Raw genomic sequence first — 21841 nt, 5'->3', positions numbered from 1 at the left:
GTGAAAATCGAGGACATGTTTTTCATGTTCATTTAAAAAATCATGAATATTCTTTTGAAATTTCTAGAACATTCATAATAGCTTAGCATTATTTTTCATATTTCTAAACATTTTTAAAATTTATGAACATTTTTTTCTAAAACCTGACGGAACTAAAAACCGGCTGATGTAAAATATCGGCCAGAAACTAAAAACCGTGTGATCCAATTTCTCCGGTCCCACCCGTCAATCTCGGGGGCCAGGAGGGGGGGGGGGGGTGGTGTTGTGTGTCAAATTATCAAATGGAGAAGGAAAGTGTGGCTTATATGATCCAATTTCTCTTCTCCTGCCGAACGGAGCGCACTATAGCTTAATGGGCCGTCTTTCGCGTAAAGATTAATAAGGCCCAGCCCGAAGCAGCAGTGGCGATTAGGAAGGAATAAAAAGGAGGAATCGGGCAGGCCTCGACCGTGGACGGCGACTTAGGGTTAGCTTCATCGGCCTTGGCGGCGACGGCGACGGCGACGGCGGGGAATTGGGATTCATGGCGTGCGTAGGGGAGGAGGAGTTGAGTTGGGAGGACCTCTTCTTTGACGAGGCGAAGATGCTGGCCGCGGCGCAGAAGGAGGAGGAGAAGAAGGCGCGGCAGGAAGAGGAGAAGGCGCGGCAGGAAGAGGAGAAGGCGCGGAAGGCGGAGGAGAGACGGCGGCGAGGCCTAGATCACAAGCGGGTCATGGCATCCATCGTCGAGTACGACCCCAAGACGAAGCGCAAGGTCCGCACCCGCTACTCCTTCAACGACTTCTCCGTCTTCGACATCAACGCCGAGTGTAAGTCCGTCCGCCATGATCAAAACCTAGATCCCGACCTGATTCTATTTCAAAGGCATACATTTCCAATTGTGTATGTATTAATTGTATTTATGTATGTTTCTTTCAAGTTGTTTTCACGATTGCTAGCCTCGTTGGTGGAATCTCCCTTGCATATATATCTAGTTATGTTTACAACAATTGCACAATGTTCAGTCCCATATTTCACAATTCACAACAATTGCACATGATGTGTTGTTGATTACTGCTCATTTATTGGCTCAATGTTTAAAATGAATGAATACACTACTCCATCCGATCCAAATTAATTGACGCGGTATCTATACAACCTCTATACAATGTTCTATACAGGCTGTGCCAATTAATTTGGATCGGAGGGAGTAATAAGAGTAGATAGATTCCTTTCTATAGACCCAAAGATATTTGCATCTCTTCTCTTTTTGCATATCCTTTCTTGTTATGCTTGCTGACTCAAAGCCTGATTAATTGTAAAATTTAACAGAAAATTGTTTCATTCTTTCCACGTCTTGTTATTTATCTGTCTCGTCTTGTTTGCATCAACTATGTATGCTATTGTTGTTGAGTGATTTGATTTGTACTGTTTAAGTGAAACAAGAATAGTTTGCTGTGTCGAGAGGCAAACATGATTTGAAAACTGAATTTCTTGCAGTATGAATAAGAATAGGAAATCTGAATTGTATCCTTGTCGTGCTGCTGCGGTGCATTTTTTGCTTTACATAATTCTTTTTGCCCCTCACAACTAGCTTGTGCTTTTGTTTTTCCATCGCAGCGCCTATCCCTCCAATGCGATACACCAAGAGGTCTGTACATGGTTTGAAACTCCGAGACACTGCAAACATACTTACTGTCAAGATAGTATCCTCGGATAAAGGCTTCCCAATCAATGTGTATGGCACTATCATCGCTAGAGACAGCATCGACCACAAGTGCATGTACCTCTTTAACCGCACCAGGGACAATTGCCAACCTATCAAGTCAAGGGTACGTACGCCTTTGCTTCAAAACCACTGCTTATGTGCCTCTTGATTTTATTTATTTTGTAACTCTATTGCATATTCCGTTGGAGGCTTTATTGATATTTGGATTATCATAATCTAATCTTTTGAGCTATTGCTTTTCACAGGATGAAAATCTGATCTTAACTGGCCCAGGTCGAGGTCTGGTATTACTTGATTTCATATATCTGGAGATTGATCTTAAAATCAAGGTTGGCGAAGAGCCTCTAGGCGAGCAAATCAGCAAGGGTTTGCTTATGATTGATGGACGAGTTCTGCCTAGAGGCAAAAAGGTTGCTGTTGCACATCAAACTCTTGAGAGCTGGTTTAGTATTGTGGACGTGAGGTATGCAACTCTTCTTCATGCTGTCGAGGGTACGTTCGAGATCAAGTTACTTGAGGGACGTTTCTGTGGAAATATCACGGCTGGCATTGAGGGCATTCAACCTAGGATTGTGATTTATAATAGCAAGGAAGACGGTGTGGTGTCTTGTGAAGGCCGTACAGATATCACACTCCGTCGGCGTGTCATGACCCTCCGTCTGGATGGTATGCTCACACTTGGCTTTGCAGTCCGTGGTCTTGGTGGTGCTGCTACTAGAAAACAGAAAGTTGAATTCACACCACAACACCGTGGTGAAGAGAAAAAGGAGTTCTCTTGTGGTACTGCCAAGCTTCAAGTGAAGGTCTTCTGGTCCATGCTGGACTATAGGCGGTAATCCTGTGGTAACATCACAAACAAAGTTGTGGGTGTAATGAAGTGAGGGTTGTGTTATCATGCTTCAAATGATGTAATGGATCAAGTAATGTTTGTAGCGAACTAAGTTATATGTTTATATTGTCGTGGGGTAGTGTATTGAATTGGTTGCTTCTGCCTTTTGGCAATACTGGATGGAAGCACTTGTGTTTGAAGTATATTATGCAGAAATCTGAACGTTTCTATTTTCTGTTATCTATTACTCCCTCTGTTTTTTAGAGATTCCAATGCGGACTACATATGGAGCAAAATGAGTGAATTTACACTCCAAAAAATGTCTATATACATCAATTTGTAGCCCGTATTGAAATCTCTAAAAGGTCTTATATTTAGAAACGGAGGGAGTAGTATATCATTGGCTGGCATAAATTGGAAGATGTATATACATGGCATGGCTGAAGGACAACATTCATGTGGAACTTCTGAAGAAGGGCAAGTCAGATGTATCGTTGTTTTGATGACTATGCTATGGATTCTGACTGCAAGTGAATATTTGGATGTTTCATCATGGCTTATTCCACCTATTCTGTGTTATACGAACCAAGACTATGTTTGCATTTGTGCTCTCCAAGTGCGATGCTTTCACTTGTAATCTAGTACTCCCTCTGTCCCATAATATAAGAAAGTTTTTTACACTAGTGTAGTGTAAAAAACGGTCTTATATTATTGGACGGAGGGAGTAGATTTTAAGTCAGGATATTTTACTACTTTAAGCAGATGGATAATTCTATATTTTGGCTGAACTTTTCTGCTACTGGAGTACCTTTCTATACCTTGATGCCAAACAAAAGTAAAAAGGGAAAGAAAAAAGCTCTGCAGCATGTCCCTGGGGAGGTTGGCTTCTGCATCGTAAAGCATAAAAAATGGCGTGCTGTTGGTAGATCAGTTGGACATAGTCCTTAGATTCCACAAGATAGAGTCGAGATCCTCGACCCACTTCCCGTCAACATTCTTAGCGATTTGATCAACCTCGGGTTGATATTGCCGAGGAAGTCTTTTGAATTTCAGCCTTGATTCTTCTTCTCACCATCCTGGATTTTAACGGATCCTTGTTTCACATTTAATTTGTTTTTCAGATTAGCCATTAAAACCAGTGTGTAACACAGCTGGGGCAACGTGTTTTTCTTCCTTGGCTGTCATGAACATTTGTACTGCCTTCAAATTGATGGGCAAAGTTAAATCTGAAATACACATGCATTATTCATTGGAATGAAAGCAGAAAAGAATGAGCACTCTACTTCTGCAGAGCACCACAACACCTTTGTCCTGTTTTTGCCATGTGGGTTGACAACCAAGTTATGCAGTTGGAACCAGGACATTTACTTGAATTGCTTGCTTGGATGACATGTAGGAAAGCAGGTACCACTAGATGTTTCACACCTGGCTTGCAAAGCATGAACCGTGAGGTAGTGTAGCTCATGTATCAAGCAGCAGCACAAGTATGTTTCAACAGTAGAACTGAACCCAACACACTCACACACAGAAGATATGTTCCAAGTTTGTAATAAGAACAATAATAGTACATAGACTCCAGGCTGCTGCTAATGTGGATGTACATAGATTCAGTACACGTGATACGCGCAGTTGTTCTCAAGATCAGAACTCAGAAGATGGACTATATCTTGGCTGAACATATCATCATGTAAGCAAAGTATTTGCTGTTACATCGATCAGATGGCGGATGGCAATAATCTAGACTAAGTAAGCAAAGAAGGGCAAAATTTTCCACTCCGTTTGGTAACTCAACAACAAAATGAAGCACGGGAAAAAAATGACACTTGTTTCTTGAGGGGCCTTGCGGATGTAATCAGGACTGCAGAGGGCTGAGCTTCTTGGCCTTGCGGATGTCCAAGACCATCCCCCAAGAGAGCGAATTTCGCATCAAAGGATCTGAAGACAACGTGTCCCAGTGATCCAAGACACACTGTGGAGTGACCTCGCCTGAGGTTGCAGCCCGGAAATCTTCCGCGAAACCAAACGATTCACCAACGTTGAGATAAGACCTTAAGATGAAAAGCTGAGTGCCTTCTCTTTGAAAGTGCTGGAACACGTGGGACATCTTCTGGTTAAGAATGCCGTAAATGATCTCCAAGGCACTCTCAGGGGCCTGGATCTCCACCATATATACGGGCTCTAAAAGCCTAGGATTTGCTTTAAGTTGGCAGTCATTAATGGCCTCCTTAATCATTGGTATGAGCTGATTCTTTGTATGGCTAAATTTTTCACTAGTGTGCTGCACAACATCATGGATTTCAAAGCAAATACCACGCATTCTTTCAGCGATCAGTGCACCTTCTACTGATGCCATCTGGAAGCATTCCACCAAAGTTTCCTTCAGTAAATTGAGATCGCTTCTTCCCTTGCACATATCAAGAACAATATTTGGGCCTCTGTTGTTAGGTCCGAAGCACAGAATCTTATCAGAGAGACTCACATCCCATCCTGACTCACCAAGGATCTTCGAGCGTACCTTATGATCAGTACATGGCCCCAAGAGACCATCATCAATAGCCTGGACCAATTTTTCATCCAATGGGCAGGCTACCATAGTCAAACTGTTGTGGCCATTTCGGGATTTGCTCTGCACATTGCAAGACTTGTCAAGAACAGTCTCACAGAGACATACCATAGGACCAGAAACTTCAACTTGAGCACCATCCAAGAAGCATCCCCGCAGATCATTCAAGCAAATTTCAAGGTGAAGCTCTCCAGCTCCCGCAACTGTGTATGTACGTTGCCCTACTTGGCTACAGAAAACCACAAGATCAGATTTTTCCAGGCGCTTCATACCTTGAGTGAATTTTGGAATATCTGATAAAGGCTTGCACTCAACTGTAACATACATAACAGGGGACACAGAGAATTTCATTGCTCTGATTGGGCATGCATCAACCTCCTCTTGGCTCGTCAGGGTTGCACCTTTTATGATGCATTCATCCAGACCGACCATTCCAACAAGGTTACCACAAGAGGCATATCCAACACCATCTTGGTCCCTTCCCATCCATATAACAGTACGCTCAACACGCTTCACATACAGATCCCTTTTCATACCAGAGACATAGGAAGGCCCCATGATCCGCACCTTCATTCCAGTTTCTACCTTCCCTGAGAAGACACGACCAAATGCAAAGAATCCGCCCACGTCAGACGCTGGGATCATCTTGGAGACATACATCATAAGAGGACCTTCTGGGTCACACTTTCTAATAGCTTCAGCGTAAATGTCATCAAGGGGGCCCTCATACAAGTTCTCCACACGATACTCTTGTGCTTTCAGAGGCGAGGGGAGGTGGAATATCATCATCTCAAACAGAGCACTGCTGGCTGGCAGCCATGTTTGCATAACACGCTTCACAAGAGCCACGCCTGATAAGTTCTTATCATCATCGTTAATGCTCACGCCAAACTTGTGCAACATTCGCCACAATTCATCTTTCTGGTTATCCATGCAGGCTTGTATCACCTTCTCAATTGTATTATAGCAGAACGTGACGAACCCTCTTTGACAAGCTTTAGAGCCAGTCTTCACATTGGTCCATTTCTTTGTGACGTGGTTATAAAAGTTGTCGCCCCACAGCTTCGTAACCATTTGGGATTCTTCCATCCCTAATATTGGGGCACATATCTTAGCAAAGGTAGGAAGTGTAAAAGCCCAGTCGTGTATACCAGCAGAGAAAGCCACATTTCCCTTGTCAGGGTAGAATTGGACATCACCAAGGTGGGGAGTTCCATTTCCACATGCTGAAACAATGTCACTGGCATTCTGAATGACATTGTTGAGAATCTGATAGACCTGCTCACCATCCAATTCACGCTTCACTCCTTCACCTTGAAGCCCAGGGAATAGTTGGTCCATCTTATTCAGACAAAGCACAGGCCTAACCATCTCACCAAGGGCTTGGCGGAGCACAGTTTCAGTTTGCACACAGACACCCTCGATGCAGTCAACAATTACCATAGCACCATCGGTAATACGAAGAGCAGCTGTGACTTCCGCAGAAAAATCAACATGCCCAGGTGAGTCAATAAGGTTCATCAAGAATCTGTTGCCATCTCTCTCACCTTTGTAAGCCTTGAGTGACTCATCTTGCATCTCATACAAAAGAGAGATGCCAGTGGATTTGATTGAAATACCACGCTCTGCTTCATCTGCACGAGTATCAGTCATGCGAGCATCAACAGCACCTTCCTGTCCAATAATCCCAGCAGCCGCTATAAGAGAATCTGCAAGTGTAGACTTGCCTGCGATAATTAAATAGAATTGCAACACTGCACTCATTTACCATAGATTAGAGATACAACATCCGAATTGCAAAGACGTATCACATATTTTGGGAAATTTCAGGGATTAATAACAAGCTAATAAAAGGACAAACCAGAGAGTTAACAAAATGTCCTGGCAAACATGCATATCCTTATGGAACTGAATTGCATAATACCACATACATGTATAGTAATGCAGAATATAAAGCTCACATATTGATTACTCAAATTATCACCCTTGTCTTTCAGTACAATAGGCAAGTTAGATTTTAAATTCATAGGATAATCTGATCCTACTGGAAGGAAGAGACAGTTTAGAAATTGCTGAACTGCACTTTACTTTACTGTGTCAATCATATGAAAGACAGTAATATACTAATAAGAACTCCATTATTGCCAAATTCAGATCAACTGGTATTTTCAGAGGTAGAATATAATCGTGCAACAAAAGTGCAAATAGGCTATGTTGCACAATAAAATACCACATCAATCGAATTCGAAACTGAACAATTTTTACGAAGAGACAGACAGTACGAGCAAGCTATTGAACAGCAAGCGGATATTCCAGGTGAATAAAATATCAGTATGCTAGCACATACCGTGGCTCAGATGACCAACAATAGACACGTTACGAATGTTGTCCTTCTTGTCCATAGCTTCACATAACTCTGCTGCAGAGAACACCATCTTGACAGCTTGTTGCAAAAGAAGAGATTGACTGTTTCTGGAATATATACTCGTGTTTTAAAAGGAGCAAAAATGTTAGAACGGTATGACAAATCCCATAGGGTGGAACCAAACTCAAAGAATAGCTCAGGACATGTACAAGGACTGATATCAACCAATAAAAACTCGTGGAATTATCGAACTAGACAAAGTTGAAGCATGTGACCATGCCTTTAGGAATTAAGCTGACATGAAATTTTCCACGCGTGAAAAGGATAGATGTAGAATTAACAAAAACAGCAATGCAGACAGAGCAGGCATGATTGGAATCAAGCACACCAAGAAATTAAAGGCGACTCATTTTTGGTGCTACATAACAGAAGCATGTACACCGCCAGGAATTTTACAACAACACAAGGCTCGTCTGTCAATATGGACGGAACAGAGAACATTAATCATGCATTCGTTAGTGCAGAAATAGTAGGGGTTGAGCGCTGCAGCAAAGTGCAGACACACACAGTGGAAAGTCGTGCAAGATCAAGGCCACGACATGTCTACAAACCCACACAAGCAACTTGTTTTCCTCTGCATCCTATCGGTTTACAAAAGTGAAATCGCGTACAGGAAGCAGAGGAGTATATACATAAATAAGCATGATTTATTTCATACATGCGTGGGGATTGAGGGCAGGGCAGAGGAGGGGAATATATACTCTTGGAGGACGCGCGCGGAGAGAGTTGGAGAGGGAGGGGGCGCTCAGATCCGGGCGCCGTACCACGATGGCCCAGCCACGGCCGGCGGCGCCTGCCTCGCTCGGTGGTGGATGCTCTCGCTTCCTTCCCCCTGGCTAGGCTAGAACGGCGGAGGCGGCCGGGGTTTTTGGCCTCGGGGTTTTCGGCCGGGTGTCGTGGGTCCATGGATATACTCGCTCGCTTACATCGGTGGCCCACGCGCGGGGAGGGTGGCGGGTATGCGCGGGCGGAGTGAGTGGCGCGCCCAAGGGTGGCGGGCGGGGTGAGTAGTGCGCTGCGCTGACGTGACCTGCAGAGATGGCTGCCGCGCCAGCGATCTCAGCCCTTCAATTTTGAACAAGGGGCCTGGATCCCAGACCGCGGTCAAAAAGGTGCCTCCAGGAGGAGGAGAACGAGAACCACCACAAACTTTGTGGCCTGCCCTCTTTTCGTCTCTCTATCTCTTCAATTTCCATGGGTAATTTTTATTTACTTTCTTTTATATACTTATATTACACTATAGAAAGAGCTGGTGTTATTTTACCCACGTTCAAAAAAAAACATTGTCCCCGTCCTAAATTCAGGTATATCTGGGCAATTTCATAAGCTCTTTTCCTCCTTCCTCTCGGCATCGAGGAGGCGCCCGATATACCCACCTCTCCGGTGTTGATCGTGGCCTCCCCGCGCTTCCTTCTGTCGCTCGATGGAGGCGATCGAGGACCCCCAATTGTGATTTGCCTCTGGTTAGCGGCCGCAAGAAAATGGTGCCGCCGTGGCATTAAATAAATCTTTCCGCCTCTTTCTCGTTTTGGTGGTGCTTCCTACCGTCCGTAGGCGTGTGAAAGATGGTATGGTCCTTGCAGGGGCGACACTCAACAGACGGCAGTGCTGCGTCATCCAGATGGTCTTCTTGCCTCTGATCCACCTCAAATTAGTCCGACGGAGAACCACCGGCGACGAGCCGCCCCCTCCTCTGTTTCTCTCCCTCTCTCTCTAAACCTGATCGCGGGGGCCCACTGTCAGCCACTCAGCCGCCTCCCGAAGCGGTATGAGTGGAGACGCCCCGCTGGTTTACGCCTTCGACGTCACCCCCTCTCTGAGTTCCTGTAAAATCAAATTAAATTCAAATGTTTGACTAAACTTTGACCATCTCTAACTTCTATTCTATAAGTCCAAATGATATGATTCTTTTTGCACTAGTTTTTTTTGAACTCCTCTTTCAGCATGCAAAAGATGAGATTTTTGCTTGCTGTGATTATTTTCTGGTGCATTAATCAGTGTTATGTGCCATTTTTATTTTTGCTGTTTTATTTGTTTTCAGAAGAAATTTGTTGCCTTGAAGAGAACCAGGAGGAGTGTGACCCTCCTCTCCACTAAGGCAAGCCATCACAAATATTTGCAATAATGCCATTTCAATAACTATGGTTTTCACCTAAATATGATTATTTTATATGCATATAGAAAATTCCTATGAATATATTTAAGGCTAGTTCATGATCTTGCTATGATTGTTCTGTTATCAGTAGCATGGTAGGTGATAACTAAGTTTATGCAGTAGATCAAGGTAATGTTAGGCTTGATCTAGTTCGTATCGATATTATGTTAAAAATGGTGCATATAGTGTTCTTTGCATTTGCATGGCATACTATGACTCGGTGAAATTTTTGCAAGTTGAAACTTGATATTAAACCCACTTGAACATGTTGTTGATCGAGTCATGGTGCCACCGAAACGAGCTTCCCAAAGTGCAACCACATTTGCCTTTTATGGGAAGGCCTTTTCTCGGTCTGTTGTTGTGCCTCTTGCCGGTGCCTCCAACTAGGGAAGGTTATGCGCCTGCGCTACCCTGGCCCGGTAGGCAGGCATAGCCTTGTGGGCTTGTAGTTGTTTTGGTACCATGTCCCCGTTTGGGACCTTTTTTTTTTGCCACGACGATGGCCGTTGGGTGTCACGAGGTGACATCGGGGCCATCCATGACTTAGCCCAAAGGGGAGTTGGTCGGAGTGGTCGGGAGAGTGTCATGGCAATCAACGAGTTTTGTCGGATCGCCGTTGGTCCACCCGAATGGGAGCAAGAGGTCATGGGTTCTGTGGTGTGGGTACAGTGTGCTAACCTCTGCAGAGCGTGTATAATCTATCGATAGCCGCATCCTCGGTCATGGACGTAAGTTCATATTAGGTCACACCGTGGGTCAACAGAAGTACTAAACTTGCACACTAAGAGAAAATACTTGTGGCACTGGTTATGTTGGTGATATGGTTGAGACAAGCAAGATGGTTTCGTTTATGATCCGGAGGTGATCGCCTTGGTACGATGATGTTAGTGGTTACAGGTAACCAAAGAGGTAAGCGGGTCTGAGAGACCCTGTTATGAGCACAATCACTTCATGTTTATCATGTTAGTCCTTGCATTAAACCTGCCTAAATATCATTGTTGTTGTTTGCCATTGTTGTTTTATTTGTGTGAGCTTGCGAGTACATTCAAAGTACTTACCTGGCGTGTCATGCCAGTTTCAGGAGAAGTCATACCGGAGTAGGAGTTGCATCGTGCATCGCAGTCTAGACCGTGTCCACATCAGTGTCCTGGTGAGATGGAGTCCTTCTACGTCATCTTTCCACTGCCGCGTAGCTTTATCGTGATGTTGAGGCCCCTGCTCATCCCTACTAAATATTGTACATATGTTCAGCCGCACCGTGTGTGCCGCTTGGCCTCGCTACTTGATGTAATATCAAACTTGAAAGGGAACGCGACAGAAAACAAAAATTTTCCGACCTACGCACCAGCCCAGGACCACTATGGAGACTGCATACATGGTTTGATCTTTTTCGTTACCGACTCGTAGCGCAGCGGGAAGTAGAGTCGATGACGATCGGCGGTGCAGATCCCCGCAGCTAGGATTTACAACCTCCCAACCGCGAGGATGTATACCCTCATCTGCTCCTTAGACAGCCCTCCGGGAGGCGGTCGAACAGCCCCCCGGACGGTGTCGCGGACAGCCCTTCGGGAGGACCTTCGAAACTCGAACGGTCACTCGGACAGCCCTTCGGGAGGACCTTCGAAACTCGGACGGTCACACGGACAGCCCTTCGGGAGGCACTCACGAACTAAGACCGAAACTACGATCTCTCTACAGAGTTGCACACATACGGTGTCATCTATCCGGCAGGGCTTCGCCGTCCAGAACTAGTTCCTGCCGGAACCCAGACAGCCTTACGGCTCTACGAAACTCTTTTCGTGGGAGGGAGAGAAGAAGCCAGATAATGCATGGCATGTGTATGAGAGCAAGGGATGAGTGTGGAGGGCTGCCCCTCCACCTCTATTTATAGGAAATCCCAAGGGGGTAGGGTAGTTTCACAAAAAACCCAAAATGCACATGAATGAAGTCCTTCCACAAGGACCTAGGAGTGAAACCAAGGAACAAGAGGGTCCCCAAGGGGGGATACCCCATGTGGCCGGCCACACCCCCATGAGGGGCCCAAAAAATGGCTCCTATCCATCCATGTCATCCCCAAGATCTTTTGGAGCAAAGCCCCAAAAGGTGGCTTTCCATAAAGTAACCATAAAGCTGATTTTCACTATTCACGACGACATTTTTCAGCGTCTGATCGAACTGAAAATATTTATGTGGGCTAAGAACATTTCCAGTACCCACTAAAATGATTTTCAACGCGTTCCGAAACAATTCCGGTTTTAGTGATTTTCATCTGCGAAACGCATCTGAAGTGGCTCCGGCAGCTCCGGAACATTTCCGGTTTTTATCTCAGAAAATTCCAAAAAGCTTCCAGAATGATTCTGGCATCCTCCAAGAATTATCAGGCATGTGCCGAAACCAATTTGACTTAATGGTGTATCCCGAAACAACTTTTCGGTATCATCGAAACTTATCCGATGACCTCTCTCTGCGGTACGATTCCGCTGTCCGAAACTTTTTCCGGTGATTTTCTCTCAGACTCCCTGTCTAGTATTCAGCAGATAGATGACCCTTAAGCGTGTGACCCTATAGGTTCGGTGAAGTATAGACATGACCCGGAACCCCTTCCGATCAATGATCAACATCGGAGCCGTGGACACCCATATTGACCCCTATACCCACACGAATAAATATTCGAGTGAACCTCCAGTTGCCGTGTGCTATTCCTGTTGCTTCGCGATATGTTACAAATACCCGAGGTGAGACATGTTGGCATTCCCGTGGATCAACAACTTGTCCACTATGCTAGTTACCTCGTTACCGGTATTGTTCTCTTTTCTCGTTATCGTGTTCCGGCATCCCCGTGATCAAATCACAAAGTGTCTGGCCAGACGATGATGGATACCGTAACACCGAGAGGGCCCAGAGATATCTCTCCATCGTCGGAGGAGCAAATCCCAATCTTGAGCTATCAAGTTACTTGACACACTTTTCCATGAACCCGTAAGCCGCCGTAATAGCCACCCATTTACGGATGACGTTTAACAAACCCCAAAGTTCATGAAGCAAGCATGAAGAAACTCGATACTCTCATGGTCTAAGGAATCATGCAAACGTTAACCATCTCTGTGTTATGTACCAATAAACTTGTGACGAATGAATCTCATAGCATAACATCAATCCGGGTCGATTCAACACAAATGTTCTCTTAACATTGTGCCCTCAAAGTTGCTGGCATAGACATGCCCATGACCAGGAAAACAGAATCATCATGCAACACTTGAGCTAGTCTTAGAGGCCAGACTAGGAATACTTCTTACCGTTTATTATTCCACACGTGCATTTGAGTCTTCCTCCGAGCCTCGTGGATATTGCAGACTCGAGAATCATTGCAGTTATAGCATGGAACATAAACATAATTATGAACTCGGAGATAAATAATATCATTTATTATTGCCTCTAGGGCATATCTCCTACAGACTCCCACTTGCACTAGAGTCAATAATCTAGCTTATGCTAATGCACTTCACACCTGTGGCACACCGGTGTAAATATGCTTCGCTTGTGGTATAGCCTGATGTCCAACGGATCTGACGACTTCAGTTCCGTGTGTATCTTTGCATGTCCTCGCGTTTTCACGTTTTCACAAAATTCATATTTTGTGTGGACTTGGCTTTGTATGTATGTGAATCACAGGTCGAACCTGGATTCCTCAGACTGAGTTATGGAGCAACTACCTGCAGTAGTGTCCCATTGTCAAAAGCCATCTTGGAACTATACTAAGTTCATGAATGAACTATATGATTCAACATCTTCTTTGTCGCTTCTAAAGCGTCAACATACTTAGCCCTTGTTATAGAATTCGCCACAGTAACTAGTTTGAACAAATTCCAACTAACTGTGCCACCACATTGTGTGTTACACAAAACCCTTAATTTAAATCGAAAATCGCATGGAGAAAAGATGAAGACTCTATCGATGTAACATTTTACAACGAACTCTTCATGATCTCTGCTTGCGAGAAAACCATGTCATCAGTACTTACTCTAGTACTCTGTGACATCTTTCACTGTTGTCCCATGATCAGTAATTTGATCACTTTGGTATCCATACTCGCAACACCTTGGGAGTATCGGACATATCTGGTTGTTTTACATACCATGGAATACATGATTAATCCAAACACAAAAGTGTGTGGAATCTGCATCATGTATTTTACTCATCAGTGTTTTGGGACACCGAGTCTTGCAAAAACTCTTTCCATGTGACTTTGGCAAGAATCACTCCTTGGCGTTTTAAATGCTAAAAGGTTTTAGCATCTTGTCAATATGTATTCATTGCTTAGCCCCATTAGGTAAATCTATCTCCATAGATCATCATGCCTAATATTGAGGCTATTTAGCCTAAGCACTTCATCGAAAAACTATTTTCAAATGAAGTCCTAATTTGTGTCAAGAAATTTATTTCCAATTACCAATGTGCCAAGCACATAAGGTTTTTAGAAATATTATTACGCTCCCACTTACTTTCTTGAATTACAAGCATCTTCGTTACCCATTGATGAAGTCAAAACCCCTTTGACCATTTCATCAAAACACGAAGATTCCAACTCCATTTTGCTCTCTTCTGTCCATTGCTGGAACTCTGAAGTTTGCATACCTACTAGCATCCTCTGGATCGACAAATTACTTTGGACTGTATCATATACAAGTCCTAGCTTTCATTTCCATCAGATGGAAATCCTTTTATCATCCATGTTTCATATCTCATGATTGAAATATGTATTAATTGCTAGTTCAACCCGAACCGACTTTAAGCATCGCTACGATGAAAACAACCTCATCGTATTATTTCAACAAGTCGAGCTTTATGGATAAAACATTTTATCCGTATCAGTTTTAAGTTCCATAAATATTCGTTAGACTCTAAGTCTTCCGAAAGGTGTATCAAGGTTTTAATCTTGAATCACTTATATGGAAACTAACTCGGGTTGTATTGGCATTTAGCCAATTCCGGAGTCAGGGCCCATCAACGCTTCCTTGTGTATCGTAGGTATAATGTTGTCTAACAACAATATCTCGTTTGCGCACCTGAGAGGTTTGCACGAGCCTTGCCTACGTGGTTCAGCTGCAAGTTCGACCGAAGTTCATACATTTTATTGTAGAGACTTCTGTATCAGTCGCAGTAGGAAACTCTGGAATTTCTTCCAAGGTCTCTTTCCTTTGATCTGATGAAGATACTGTTTATCTCGTCGAGTTGCACTATTCTCCCACTCACCTTTTAGAAAGAACCATTCTCTTTAAAAGCACACCGTTTCGCGGCAAAACTATTTGCCTCGGTATAGTGAGGGAGGAATACCCAACATTTTGGTATAACCTACAAAGTAGCACTTGTCTGATTTGGAATAGGTTTGTAACCTTTTACACAAGCCCCATATTCCAAATGTTAAGAAAAGATATAACATGGTTGGGCGTACCATACCATGGCTTCATTTCAACAGACCCGATGTAGCTCTTTTCAGTGTAAAAGCCGCAGTCTCTAAAGCATCACTTTAAAAGGGATAATGGCAAATTTATTTATGTCATCTTTGACCTTACCATGTCATAAATGGTTTGATTACATCTCCACGGACTTTCCACTTGCAGTGGTGTTCCGGGAGGTGCAAGTTTATGAAACCCCTTTCACAACTCATCAGACATTCGCTAAACATGTAACTCAAATATTCCTTTGTGCAATCAAATTGCAGAAACATAATTTTCTTGTTACAATAACTTCTACTTCATTTTTGAGAACCTTTCGAATGATTTCAAAAGATCCAGACTTACGTCTCATCAAGTAAATATCCATATATCTACTTGAGTCATTTCTGAAGATAAATAAATCCACCACTAACAACACTTATCGGACTACACACATCAAATGTATGATCACTAATAAGTTTGTTGTTCGTTCCTTATGGCCTGTGAACGGTATTTTAGTCACTTCACTTTTCGGAGGAAAGTTGCAAGTGTCAGATGATTCAAAATCAAAAAGACTTCAAAATCCATCATAATGGAATTTTCCATGCGGGTTTCTCCAATGTGACCAAATGTAGTGCCACACTTGTGTGGTATTCTTTTAGTCTTGCGACATTTAGCGTCAGTGTTATGGATGTATCATATTACCCTCAATATTCATAACATACGTCCCATCGATGATGGAAGTATGGCCCTTATGTTATTCATAATACTTAACAACAATTGTTGTTTTTATGAACAACTCTTTTGCAACAAACATTGTGCAATGGGCTAGAGTGTATGAAACTCTAAAATGAATTATGAAAGTAAACCCAGAGGTATTGTATTATTATCAATATTCATAACATACATCTCATTCATAATGAAAGTATGGCCCTTGTGTTATTCATAACATCGAACATAAAAAGTTCTCTTATGAACAACCTTCTTGCAAGATGCCTTATGCAATGGGATAGAGTTTGTAAAACTCTAAATGAATTATGAAAATAAATACAGACGGCAATACACCGATGGAAGGTATAGTAACATTTACTATGTTCCCTGTGTATACCTTAACCTCATTTCTAGCTAGTCTTTCAGGCCATAGTAGTTCTTACATCGAGTTGCAACAGAATGCAATCGAGCGGGCATTTTTGTGATGAACTCACAATACCCAAGAATTAGTGATTAACATGTTTAACCATAATTCGCAAGAACTATATCTTTGACCAGCCTTCTATACATCAAAAACTTGTATGACATTCATACATGAGCTGGATATTCCAGTCTTCTTTCCTTTTGCCTTTATACTTCTAGCAGTTTAACTTTTAGTATTTCTCCTACTCTCAGAAGAAGCACCCAACTTAAGAGTGGCATTAGCCCCGGACTTCCTAGGCGTGTAAGTCATACTAACACCCTTTGGACACTTCCTTTCTCTTTAAGTTGTTGTTTTATTCACCTTTCATTATATGACAGGCGTTCTTCTGGATCCCTTTCCCAACAGTCAAATGCATAGTAAACACTTTTACTAATACTTGCAAACAAACATTGCTTTGTTTGTATCTGAAAATAATTTTCAGTTCCATGAATATCATATAACTATCCCAACTTTCGAAGTTTGGGTTTCATGGAAGCAAACATATTCCACTTGACCGTAACAGAATTCTAGCTTTTGGATCAAAGGACGAGAGTCACATGATCCATAGCATTAGCGGGAGGATACGGAAAGCATGCGATAGGACAAAGTCCTTCTCGGCACTTTTGAGGACAATCCTCATATTACGGTACCAATCGTAAAGTTTTAACCAGATATTTAACAGCTATTCAATTTTAACAGGGAAGGTGGAAACGCGAGCCATTATTCTACAACTATTTTGCATATAACACTTAGACAATGTTCATAATTAATTGCACTAAGAATTAAACATGTTAATTCAACAGTGCGCTCCCACTCAAATCAATATCTCTCAAAATTGATTGTGAGTGATACAAGACCCACATTTCAATTGTTCGCCATTGGTGTAACACCACTGATGACGAAAAATCTCAACCGGTAGGCCAACTTGCCAATCACATCTCTATGTGACTCTTGTTCATCTTTCGATGCGTGTGTTCCGAGCTCATGACGGTCATGCCTGAACGTCAAGACAACCAAGTGATCTCGCTGCGAGGTCTCAACTCACCCGCCTCACACTTCTCTAATCGTTCGTACCCGTGTGACACGGCGCACCCCGAAAAGATAGGTGCCGTGACGGTGCTACACTTGGGAGAACACTAACTACTTGGTATTTTAAGTGAGAGATCACCCTAATAAAAGCGACTACCGCGCAATCAAGAAGGGTGCATCATAAGGGATAAACATCTCAGGCAATTCATAATAGCATGATATGGTATAGCCCTTTCTGACGGAGAAGTCTTTCATTTCTTCGTCTTCGGCATTCGCGTCGGTGTTCACCTTCGCGAAGATTGCCACCACCTTGTCGATGCACCAGATAATATTGCTATCTCTATAGCTAACAAAATAATGCATTACAACAAGGTTGACACGCAGGTCATTAAAGTGCAATCATATGGCTCCAACCATCATGCCGAATCATGACACGCAGGTCATGTTAATCAAATTACATCATATAGTCATCTCATACATAATCGAATTAGTATGAGCACTGCTATACCACATCATATGCACATCCTGCAAAACCAAGTTAGACGCCTCTAATCGGTTTATGCAAAATTTATTTTACGTGGCTTCTAAGGTTTTGACTTAAACCGCAGCGACCAACGTTTTATCATCAAGTATGATTATTCAAGTTGCTAGATTAACATCTCGGGGTGTATGAAACACGGGATAATTAAATCTCGAGCCCCATACTAAACTTCGTCATACGCATGACCCCCGTGCAGATCATATCTGCAATGCCCTTTCATCTGCGAATTTCATCTTTCTTTTGACTACGGCAGAACCCAAAGAACTGATAGCACTTCCATGATCAATCAGGATCACGGATTGCCAGAACTTTGTCAAATTCCACCATGCTGTCTCGAGATTGAGCAAACGCAAATTCTAGGGAAGCAACAAGAACCTCGGGTAACAGATTTCATCTGTCACCCGCATAAATAATTTTCAGCAATAGATCTCATCTACTACCTAATTATATTATGCAATACCCATACATCTCCATGTATTCTAGATCGAAACCTGCATCTACGCATAGCACGGCTCTTGATGCCACTGAAGGGAACGCGACAGAAAACAAAAATTTCCGACCTACGCACCAGCCCAGGACCACTATGGAGACTGCATACATGGTTTGATCTTTTTCGTTACCGACTCGTAGCGCAGCGGGAAGTAGAGTCGATGACGATCGGCGGTGCAGATCCCCGCAGCTAGGATTTACAACCTCCCAACCGCGAGGATGTATACCCTCATCTGCTCCTCAGACAGCCCTCCGGGAGGCGGTCGAACAGCCCCCCGGACGGTGTCGCGGACAGCCCTTCGGGAGGACCTTCGAAACTCGAACGGTCACTCGGACAGCCCTTCGGGAGGACCTTCGAAACTCGGACGGTCACACGGACAGCCCTTCGGGAGGCACTCACGAACTAAGACCGAAACTACGATCTCTCTACAGAGTTGCACACATACGGTGTCATCTATCCGGCAGGGCTTCGCCGTCCAGAACTAGTTCCTGCCGGAACCCAGACAGCCTTACGGCTCTACGAAACTCTTTTCGTGGGAGGGAGAGAAGAAGCCAGATAATGCATGGCATGTGTATGAGAGCAAGGGATGAGTGTGGAGGGCTGCCCCTCCACCTCTATTTATAGGAAATCCCAAGGGGGTAGGGTAGTTTCACAAAAAACCCAAAATGCACATGAATGAAGTCCTTCCACAAGGACCTAGGAGTGAAACCAAGGAACAAGAGGGTCCCCAAGGGGGGATACCCCATGTGGCCGGCCACACCCCCATGAGGGGCCCAAAAAATGGCTCCTATCCATCCATGTCATCCCCAAGATCTTTTGGAGCAAAGCCCCAAAAGGTGGCTTTCCATAAAGTAACCATAAAGCTGATTTTCACTATTCACGACGACATTTTTCAGCGTCTGATCGAACTGAAAATATTTATGTGGGCTAAGAACATTTCCAGTACCCACTAAAATGATTTTCAACGCGTTCCGAAACAATTCCGGTTTTAGTGATTTTCATCTGCGAAACGCATCTGAAGTGGCTCCGGCAGCTCCGGAACATTTCCGGTTTTTATCTCAGAAAATTCCAAAAAGCTTCCAGAATGATTCTGGCATCCTCCAAGAATTATCAGGCATGTGCCGAAACCAATTTGACTTAATGGTGTATCCCGAAACAACTTTTCGGTATCATCGAAACTTATCCGATGACCTCTCTCTGCGGTACGATTCCGCTGTCCGAAACTTTTTCGGTGATTTTCTCTCAGACTCCCTGTCTAGTATTCAGCAGATAGATGACCCTTAAGCGTGTGACCCTATAGGTTCGGTGAAGTATAGACATGACCCGGAACCCCTTCCGATCAATGATCAACATCGGAGCCGTGGACACCCATATTGACCCCTATACCCACACGAATAAATATTCGAGTGAACCTCCAGTTGCCGTGTGCTATTCCTGTTGCTTCGCGATATGTTACAAATACCCGAGGTGAGACATGTTGGCATTCCCGTGGATCAACAACTTGTCCACTATGCTAGTTACCTCGTTACCGGTATTGTTCTCTTTTCTCGTTATCGTGTTCCGGCATCCCCGTGATCAAATCACAAAGTGTCTGGCCAGACGATGATGGATACCGTAACACCGAGAGGGCCCAGAGATATCTCTCCATCGTCGGAGGAGCAAATCCCAATCTTGAGCTATCAAGTTACTTGACACACTTTTCCATGAACCCGTAAGCCGCCGTAATAGCCACCCATTTACGGATGACGTTTAACAAACCCCAAAGTTCATGAAGCAAGCATGAAGAAACTCGATACTCTCATGGTCTAAGGAATCATGCAAACGTTAACCATCTCTGTGTTATGTACCAATAAACTTGTGACGAATGAATCTCATAGCATAACATCAATCCGGGTCGATTCAACACAAATGTTCTCTTAACATTGTGCCCTCAAAGTTGCTGGCATAGACATGCCCATGACCAGGAAAACAGAATCATCATGCAACACTTGAGCTAGTCTTAGAGGCCAGACTAGGAATACTTCTTACCGTTTATTATTCCACACGTGCATTTGAGTCTTCCTCCGAGCCTCGTGGATATTGCAGACTCGAGAATCATTGCAGTTATAGCATGGAACATAAACATAATTATGAACTCGGAGATAAATAATATCATTTATTATTGCCTCTAGGGCATATCTCCTACAGACTCCCACTTGCACTAGAGTCAATAATCTAGCTTATGCTAATGCACTTCACACCTGTGGCACACCGGTGTAAATATGCTTCGCTTGTGGTATAGCCTGATGTCCAACGGATCTGACGACTTCAGTTCCGTGTGTATCTTTGCATGTCCTCGCGTTTTCACGTTTTCACAAAATTCATATTTTGTGTGGACTTGGCTTTGTATGTATGTGAATCACAGGTCGAACCTGGATTCCTCAGACTGAGTTATGGAGCAACTACCTGCAGTAGTGTCCCATTGTCAAAAGCCATCTTGGAACTATACTAAGTTCATGAATGAACTATATGATTCAACATCTTCTTTGTCGCTTCTAAAGCGTCAACATACTTAGCCCTTGTTATAGAATTCGCCACAGTAACTAGTTTGAACAAATTCCAACTAACTGTGCCACCACATTGTGTGTTACACAAAACCCTTAATTTAAATCGAAAATCGCATGGAGAAAAGATGAAGACTCTATCGATGTAACATTTTACAACGAACTCTTCATGATCTCTGCTTGCGAGAAAACCATGTCATCAGTACTTACTCTAGTACTCTGTGACATCTTTCACTGTTGTCCCATGATCAGTAATTTGATCACTTTGGTATCCATACTCGCAACACCTTGGGAGTATCGGACATATCTGGTTGTTTTACATACCATGGAATACATGATTAATCCAAACACAAAAGTGTGTGGAATCTGCATCATGTATTTTACTCATCAGTGTTTTGGGACACCGAGTCTTGCAAAAACTCTTTCCATGTGACTTTGGCAAGAATCACTCCTTGGCGTTTTAAATGCTAAAAGGTTTTAGCATCTTGTCAATATGTATTCATTGCTTAGCCCCATTAGGTAAATCTATCTCCATAGATCATCATGCCTAATATTGAGGCTATTTAGCCTAAGCACTTCATCGAAAAACTATTTTCAAATGAAGTCCTAATTTGTGTCAAGAAATTTATTTCCAATTACCAATGTGCCAAGCACATATGGTTTTTAGAAATATTATTACGCTCCCACTTACTTTCTTGAATTACAAGCATCTTCGTTACCCATTGATGAAGTCAAAACCCCTTTGACCATTTCATCAAAACACGAAGATTCCAACTCCATTTTGCTCTCTTCTGTCCATTGCTGGAACTCTGAAGTTTGCATACCTACTAGCCATGTGTAATATCACATATATGTAAAACAAGCACACACCGAAAAAGTCGATCAATTCACAATTATCACATATATATAAATATGCATTAAACACATTTGCACAATGTATACATTTCAT

The 21841-nt window shown here is 43.2% G+C and overlaps 1 protein-coding gene and 1 pseudogene across 1 annotated transcript; one reads left to right on the top strand and one right to left on the bottom strand.

Moving 5' to 3' along the window:
* The first annotated feature begins 435 nt into the window (after positions 1–435).
* Positions 436–2753, top strand: LOC123162736 (uncharacterized). Its single transcript, XM_044580504.1, has 3 exons — positions 436–809; positions 1600–1811; positions 1954–2753. Exons 1-3 carry the CDS (start codon positions 524–526, stop codon positions 2542–2544), a joined length of 1089 nt encoding a protein of 362 aa, XP_044436439.1. The 5' UTR covers positions 436–523; the 3' UTR covers positions 2545–2753.
* A 1636-nt stretch (positions 2754–4389) lies between these two features.
* LOC123162726 (elongation factor 2-like) lies at positions 4390–7535 on the bottom strand (annotated as a pseudogene).
* Between the last annotated feature and the right edge of the window lie 14306 nt (positions 7536–21841).

This window comes from Triticum aestivum, chromosome 1D (genome assembly GCF_018294505.1).
Source record: "Triticum aestivum cultivar Chinese Spring chromosome 1D, IWGSC CS RefSeq v2.1, whole genome shotgun sequence".
NCBI classification, from domain to species: Eukaryota; Viridiplantae; Streptophyta; class Magnoliopsida; order Poales; family Poaceae; genus Triticum; species Triticum aestivum.
This window is presented reverse-complemented; position numbering and strand designations above follow the sequence as displayed.